This window comes from Nomascus leucogenys, chromosome 10 (assembly GCF_006542625.1).
Source record: "Nomascus leucogenys isolate Asia chromosome 10, Asia_NLE_v1, whole genome shotgun sequence".
Classification (NCBI taxonomy): domain Eukaryota; kingdom Metazoa; phylum Chordata; class Mammalia; order Primates; family Hylobatidae; genus Nomascus; species Nomascus leucogenys.
This window is the reverse complement of record NC_044390.1, coordinates 78,491,203-78,499,483: the sequence shown is the minus strand read 5'-3', so window position 1 is coordinate 78,499,483 and position 8,281 is coordinate 78,491,203. Positions and strand designations below refer to the sequence as shown.

The following is an 8,281-nucleotide window of genomic DNA, read 5'->3' as shown; positions in this document are numbered from 1 at the left end:
TCTCTACAACTCTCCGAAGTTGGTTCTGCTCATCCATTTCATGGATGAACAAACCAATGTTGAACCACAAAGTCAGGGCTGGGACCTGGCAGGGACTGCAGAAGGCCAGCTGGTCTTGTTCTTGGGATGATGGAAACAGCAGCGCCTGAAATGAGGCCTGGGTTTGGATTTCAGCCCTGCCCAACCTGCTTTGTGACACCAGGGAAGCAGTTAACCTCTCTGTGCCTCTGTTTCCTCATCTGTTGAACCGCAGCCAGGCCAGTCCCTGTGACCTAAGGTCTATTGTGAGATAAAGTGAGTTTATTCCTCTGAAATGTCTGGCATGCAGCAGGAACTCACAACATTATTTCAGGGATACAGGAGGGTAGGAGGTTATGAGGCTGTCTGGGGAGGCCTGTGAGACCCAGGTTCTAGTCCTATCTCTGCTTCTTAGGAGTTGTGGGCGCATGGGCCGGCTGCTTCCAACCTATGAGCGTCAGTTTCCTCATCTGGGAAACGGGGATGTAGAGTGGCTGCAAGGTCCCCCTGGGGTACTGGGTGACCTAGCGTCAGTGGCCTTGTGCATAACAGCCCTTCTGTGGGGTCCAGGCCCCAGGATCCCCTCCAGGCCCGGCAATTGCGACCATGAAGCTGAACGAGCGCAGCCTGGCCTTCTACGCCACCTGCGACGCCCCGGTGGACAACGCAGGCTTCCTGTACAAGAAGGGCGGACGGCACGCGGCCTACCACCGGCGCTGGTTCGTGCTGCGCGGGAACATGCTCTTCTACTTCGAGGATGCAGCCAGCCGCGAGCCCGTGGGCGTCATCATCCTGGAGGGCTGCACCGTGGAGCTGGTGGAGGCCGCCGAAGAGTTCGCCTTCGCTGTGCGCTTTGCGGGGACCCGGGCGCGCACCTACGTGCTGGCCGCTGAGAGTCAGGATGCCATGGAGGGCTGGGTCAAGGCCCTGTCACGTGCCAGCTTCGACTACCTGCGGCTGGTGGTGCGCGAGCTGGAGCAGCAGCTGGCGGCTGTACGCGGCGGGGATGGCACGGCCCTGCCCCAGGCCCAGTCCCTGCCCTTGCCCCCGTCCCTGCCCTCTGCCCCGGCCCCAGTCCCGTCCCTGCCCTCTGTCCCGGCCCCGGGCCCAGCCCTGCCCCGCCGGCCCAGCGCCCTCCCGCCCAAGGAGAATGGCTGCGCTGTCTGGAGCACTGAGGCCACCTTCAGGCCTGGACCCGAGCCCCCTCCACCACCGCCTCGCCGCCGGGCCTCGGCACCCCATGGGCCCCTGGACATAGCTCCCTTCGCCCGGCTGCACGAGTGCTATGGCCAGGAGATCCGGGCCCTGCGCGGCCAGTGGCTCAGCAGCCGGGTCCAGCCCTGAGGCCACCAGGGCGCCTGTTTTAGGGGGACACAAGCTCCACGCCCTCTGGGACAGGCCTGGTCCTGGAGAGACTGGGGGAGCAGGTCCTGAGGGAAATCATGGGCAAGGCTAGCCCCCAGGCCCTGAATGGCCTGGTTTTGGGGGATGCAGGCTCTGAGAAGGTGCCGAATTCTGAGTGGGCCTTTAGGACCATGTGACTCAGAAGGCCTACCCTTAAGGGAAACGTCACACGCAACACTAAGGAGAATCCAGGGCCTGAGGGGGAGGTTTCCTGAGAACTCTGGCCCCAGGCTGGCCTGAGCTGCCCGGCAGAGGCCTGTGCTGGCAACAGGCATTGCCGGGCCTGCAGCTCAGAGGGTCACTGGGACTGAGGACGATCTGTGGCCTGAAAAGCAAATGCACAGTTAGTGCAGCTCCTGACCCGGCCTTCAGGGTGGACAGAGGGAGTATCGGTCGTGGCAGCCACACCTGGGCCTGGCCTTGTTCCAGGACCTGCCAGAGGAGCTGGCCTGGCTCCATGCCTGCCTGCCTCCAGGAGCAGGACAGTGGCTTGGAGGGTAGTGACTGGGGACACAAGTGCAGGTGTTAGTGCAGGACCGGAAGGGTGAGGTGGCCTGGTCCCCGGGGCTCTTGGCCTGGGCCAGCTGATGCAGGACTCTGCCAGGTCCCCTGCCAGTCCTCATGGTGGTGCTTCTGGTGGCAGTGGCTCTCTGGCCACGGGCCCTGTTTGTGTCTCCGTGGTGGCTCTCACAGGGCTCTCCAGACACTCCTTGACTGCATCCTTCAGTCTTGGCCCCTGGGCCTGGGGCCCCTTGGGAGCTTGCCTGACCTCCCTTCCTGGGCTGGGTAGCCATGGCCTGAGGTGACCTTCTAGCAGGTTCCCCCAGGGAGGGGAGGCCACCAGCTGACTCACAGCCTAGGAAGGCCCAGGTGCTGACCTAGTGGTGGAGAAAAAACAGCCACACACCGAGTGCGGCTTCCAGAGTTCCTCTTCAGCTCCAGGCAGCCCCCTCTAACATGTCCCCTCCTGAGCTCAGCCCCCACCCCCATACTCCTGGTGGGGACCAGGTCTTGCTTGGCTTCGGGGCTGACCACCGGTCCCCTTTCTTCTCACCACAGTGCCCATTTTTCATCCAGGGAGAACCTTGGGGCTGGGACACCTCCTGGCCCTCACCCTGGGTCATGTTTACAGTCCTCAGTGCCTCACACCGGGGGCCCCCTGAGGACACCTCCACCCTGACCTTGATTTTCCCAAATGCTGCCTCTTGGTGACAGACTTAGCCTGAAACCCCTTCCTTCTGTCTCTGGAGACCCTCGGGCTTGGGGAAGTATGGAGTGGGGTGTGTCTGCAATCAAGGCCTCTGCAGCTCACGGCTGGCCCGGTGGGCTGGGACTTCCGTCTGAATTTTAAATACTTAGGGTTCATTTTTTTTTTTCTGGCAACAAAGCTTGATGTTTTCACTGCTTTAGTTTCCTGTTTGCTGGTGGGAGGGGATATGGTCTGTGACTCTGGACTTGGTCTGGGGGAACAGTTGTCACTGCCCCTGGGGAGAGGGGCAGCTTGGGCTGGAGAAGCACAGCCAGAGACGGAGCCCCTCAAGAGGGATCCTTGGCTGCTTCATTGTCTTCCCCCCAGCAAGCCCTGCTGTCCCCCACAGGCACCTCTGGGGTCTTGGTACGGTCCCCGCTCACCTCCTTCCAGAGTCCTGAGTGGTGTGGGTGTGGGTGACACAAGATCTGGGGCTTGGGAGGGGTTCAGAGCTGCGCAGAGCCCTGTGTCCTGGCAGACTCAGCTGGTGGGCTGGGGTGTTAACGCCAGTCCTGGCATAGGTTTACAGACTCTCAAGGTACGTTGGCCCTGGTCTCCTGGGAGAGTGGGGTGAGGGATGTCCCCTACCAAAGCACAAGATGGGATCAGGCTGCCTCCTGGGTTGGGTGTGGGGGGAGCTGTCCGGCAGCCTGGCAGGGAGATGCAAGGGCTAAAATAAAATTTTGTCAAGTAGTGGCTGATTGTGTCATTTTTTTCCCCATCAAAATCCTTGATTGATTTCCCTGGCAGAGCCCAGAGCAGGCTGTGCAAGGGCAGGGACTAGTGTGTGGTCCCACATGGCTGGTGCTCTGCCAGGCACGTTCTCACTTCTCAAGACAGATGCTGGTCCCATTTTACAGATGTGGAAACAGGCTCACTGAGGTTATGAAACTTGCCAAAGCCACGTAGCTGGAGAGTCTAAGAGCAGGGATGTAAATCTCTGAAATCCCGTGACAGGACAGAGTCTTCAGGAGGAATATGAGGGAAAATGGAGCCCAAAGTTCCTTTTCAGAAGGGAGAGAAGGCAGGGAAAAGCCAAGGATTTGAAAGCTAACTGGGCTGAAGACCTGAGGGTTGGGAGGGACATCAACAATCATCCTGATCGGGATGGCAGATGGAAAAGTCGAAACTGCGTGCTTCTCACTGGTAAGTTCATGGAGGCTGTGGAGGGAGCTGGAGTGAAGAGGATTCTGGCACCAATGCAAGTTCAGAGGGAAAGAGTCTGTGATTGATTAGTAAAATCTGCTGTGAGCACCACGTGGCTGGTAGTGGTGCTCATGCCATGTATCCGCTCTCTGAGTCTGTCTACTGGGTTAATGGAGACTTCACAGAAGGGGCTGGCTCACGGTGGCCTAGCATGATGGACTTAAGCCCTAGGTCCTCTTCACGTGGACTCAGCTTGGGTCACAGGTCTCCCTTGCCAGCCTGGAAAAATCCTGTACATTTAGGAACATGTGGCTTAGGGTGAGCAACCTAGAGTCCTCATGTTCAAGAAATGAAAAGTATGAAGATCAGGGCATCATGGCCCTTGTGGGCATCTAGTGCATGCTGAATAGTTTTTTCCATCTCTTGTGGGACCACAGCTGACAGATGGAGGCTGGGGAAGTGGCTCCCCACACAAGCTGAGTCAGGGCACTGCCTGTGGCATTTGTGACCGCAGCCACCATACAGCATGGGGCCAAGAGTGGGGGAAATAGCGGGAGAGAAAAACGTCTCCAAGAGGGAGGGTCAACAGCAAAATGCTGGACATCCAACTGCTGATATGTCAGTGATTCCTCTGGACCCAGGGGAGGTGTTCAGGGCACAAGTCTAAGGGGGCACTGTATGTGGTCAGAAGGAATATTATGAGAAGCCACTTGGGGTGGAGGGTGAGGCCCTCAAGCAGGACACTGCAGCGAGAGGTTAGGCTGATTGCCAAACATCCATCCACCCTAAATACTTAGTCAAATTCAGTTAGTTATGCTGCCATAGGCTCTTAGGGAATAGCTAAACTTTACTGCCAGAGAGTGGCCATGTGGCCTGATTTTGGCCAAAGAGATGTGAGTTGGAAGAGTCTTCTTCCTTCGAAAACACACACACAATAAAGAGCTCTTCATTGGCCAGGTGCGGTGGCTCACGTCTATAATCCCAGCACTTTGGGAGGCCAAGGCAGGCGGATCACGAGGTCAGGAGTTCGAGACCAGCCTAGCCAACATAGTGAAACACTGTTTCTACTAAAAAATACAAAAAATTACCCAGGGATGGTGGTGTGCGCCTGTAGTCCCAGCTACTCGGGAGGCTGAGGCAGGAGAATCGCTTGAACCTGGGAGGTGGAGGTTGCAGTGAGCTGAGATCGTGCCACTGCACTCCAGCCGCCTGGGCAACAGAGCAAGACTCCGTCTAAAAAAAAAAAAACCAAAAAAACAGAGCTCTTCATTGTTCTCTGTGGGGAGGGAGAAGGGGAGTAATGTCTGTGATGCCTGGAACTATGGCAGCCATCTTGCAATCATGAAGTTGACCACTCTAAAGAAAGTGCCCCATACTGAGTTTGGCACACACTTCAGGGTGGTTCTGGGTAACCACCTGCAGGGCTGTTGTTGGCTCAGTGGGGTGCAGGTTGGGGCTAGAATGGGATTCCCTCTTACAGTAAAGGGGCCACTGCTTCTTATCCCTTCCTAAAGAGTAAACAAATACTGAAGGAAGATCATGTACCCCTATGGCCCTGCATCTTGGATGTTCCTAAGTGAGGCTGCTTTGTCCCTACTATGTGCTGTGTGGCTAGATCTGGTGCCAACTGTCCGCTCCCCCTAACCCCTCCACGGATGACCTCACCTCACTCACCTTGCACAAACTTTGTTATGAAAAAGTTCCCGCGGCCGGGCGCAGTGGCTCATGTCTGTAATTTCAGCACTTTGGGAGGCTGAGGTGGCAGATCATCTGAGGTAGGGAGTTCGAGACCAGCCTGACCAACATGGAGCAACCCCGTCTCTACTAAAAATACAAAATTAGCCGGGCATGGTGGCACACGCCTGCAGTCCCAGCTACTCGGGAGGCTGAGGCAGGAGAATTGCTTGAATCTGGGAGGCGGAGGTTATCCAGCCTGGGCAACAAAAGCGAAACTCTGTCTCAAAAAAAAAAAAAAAAAGAAAGAAAAGGTTCCTGCTACCTGTCCCAACTTCTAAAATCTCAGCATTCAACACGAAACTCTTCCAAGATGGTAAAATAATAAGTTGTCTAAGCCTAGCTGTGGGTTTTGCACTTTTCTGATGAAGACTTTTTTAAAAGGTGGGCAAAATATTTGCAAGTCATTTGCAATCTGATAGGCAGACTATAGACAGAACTCCTAAAACTCAACAACAACAAAAAACCTGATTTAAAATTGGGCAAAAGGCCGGGCGAGGTTGTTCATGCCTGCAACCCCAGCACTTTGGGAGGCTGAGGCAGGCAGATCACCTGAGGTCAGGGGTTTGAGACCAGCCAGGCCAACATGGTAAAACCCTGTCTCCACTAAAAATACAAAAATTAGCCAGGCGTGGTGGCGGGTCCCTGTAGTCCCAGCTACTCAGGAGGCTGAGGCAGAAGAATCACTGGAATCCAGGAGGTGGAGGTTGCAGTGAGCCAAGATGGCACCACTGCACTCCAGCCTGGGTGACGGAGCAAGATTCCGTCTCAAAAAACAAAACAAAACAAATAGTCCGGGTGCAGTGGCTCACACCTGTAATTCCAGCACTTTGGGAGGCCGAGATGGGAGGATCACCTGAGGTCAGGAGTTTGAGACCAGCCTGGCCAATATGGTGAAACCCTGTCTCTACTAAAAATACAAAATTAGCTGGACATGGTGGCAGGCAGCTGTAATCCCAGCTACTCAGAAGACTGAGACATGAGAATTGCTGGAACCTGGGATGGGGAGGTTGCAGTGAGCCGAGATGGTGCCACTGCACTTCAGCCTGGGGGTAGAACGAGACTCTGTCTCCAAAAAAAAAAAAAAAAAAAAGAAAAAAGAAAAAACAAAACACAAAAGACTTGAGTAGATATTTCTCTAAAGAAAATATATAAATGGCCAATAAGCAACAAGTACATGAAAAGATGCTCACCATCAGTAATCAGTAGCAAAATACAAGTCAAATTAGGATGGCTACAGTCAACACAGAAAATAAGTGTTGGCCAGAATGTGGAGAAATTGCACAACCCTTGTGCACTGTTGGTGGGAATGTAAAATGATGCAGCCACTGTGGAAAAAAGTGTGGTGATTCCTCAAATAGTTACAAATAGAATTACCATATGATGCAGTAATTCACTGCTTGGTATATATCCGAAAGAATTGAAAGCAGAGTTTTTTTTTTTTTTTTGAGATGGAGTTTCTCTCTGTCACCTGGGCTGGAGTGCAGTGGCACGATCACGGCTCACTGCAACCTCTGCCTCCCGAGTTCAAGCAATTCTCCTGCCTCAGCCTCCCGAGTAGCTGGGATTACAGGCACCCGCCACCATGCCCAGCTAATTTTTGTATTTTTAGTAGAGATGGGGTTTCACCATGTTGGCCAGGCTGGTCTTGAACTCCTGACCTCAGGTGGTCCGCCTGCCTTGGCCTCCCAAAGTGCTGCTGGGATTACAGGCGTGAGCCACTAAGCCCAGCTGTTTTTTTTTTTTAGAGACAGGGTCTTGTCTTGTTGCCCAGGCTGGAGTGCAGTGGTGACACCATTCAAGCTCACTGCAGCCTCAACCACCCTGGTCCAAGCGATCCTCTCACTTCACCCTTCCAAGTAGCTGGAACCACAGGTGCACGCCAGCACACCTGATTAACTTTTTAATCTTAGAGATGGGGGTCTTGCTGTGTTGGCCAGGCTGGTCTTGAACTCCTGGGCCCAGGCAATCCTCCTAGTTTGGCCTTCCAAAGTGCTGAGATTACAGACGTAAGCCACCACACCCGGCAAAAGCAGGGTCTTGAAGAGACATTTGCATACGCATGTTCACAGCAGCATTACTCATGTGTCCATCCCAAGTGTCCATCAGTGGATGAGTGGATAAACAAACCGTGGTCTATGCAGGCAATGGAACATTTTTCAGCCTTAAGGGAAGGAAATTGATACATGCTACAACATGGATGAACTCTGAAGACATTAAGCTAAATGAAATAAGCCAGTCACCAAACAACAAATACTATATAATTCCACTTATAGGAGGTATTATTTTGATGCAAAAGTAATTGCAGTTTTGCTATTAATGACAAAAGCCACAATTGATTTTGCACCGACCTAATACTAAAAGTAGCCAAATTCAGAGACAAAAAGTAGAAAAGTGGGTGGCAGGGGCTCAGGGGAGGCAAAATGGGGAGTTAGTGATTAATGAGGACAGAGTTTAGTTTTGCAAGATGAAAAGAGTTCTGGAGATGGAGGGTGATGATGGCTTCATTGTTATAAATGTTCTTGACACCACTGAACTGTACACTCAAAAACGGTTAAGATGGCAAAGTTATGGCCGGGCTTGGTGGCTCATGCCTGTAATCCCAGCACTTTGGGAGGCCGAGGTGGGCAGATTGCTTGAGCCCAGGAGCTTGAGACCAGCCTGGGCAACATGGCAAAACCCCGTCTCTACAAAAAACACAAAAATTAGCCAGGCATAGTGGTGTGCACT

General features: G+C 53.7%; 1 protein-coding gene across 1 annotated transcript; it reads left to right on the top strand.

Moving 5' to 3' along the window:
- Window positions 1-594: 594 nt before the first annotated feature.
- PHETA1 (PH domain containing endocytic trafficking adaptor 1) lies at window positions 595-3,364 on the top strand. The gene has a single exon (XM_003281294.3). It carries the CDS (start codon window positions 625-627, stop codon window positions 1,360-1,362), a length of 738 nt encoding a protein of 245 aa, XP_003281342.3. The 5' UTR covers window positions 595-624; the 3' UTR covers window positions 1,363-3,364.
- The last annotated feature ends 4,917 nt before the right edge of the window (window positions 3,365-8,281 follow it).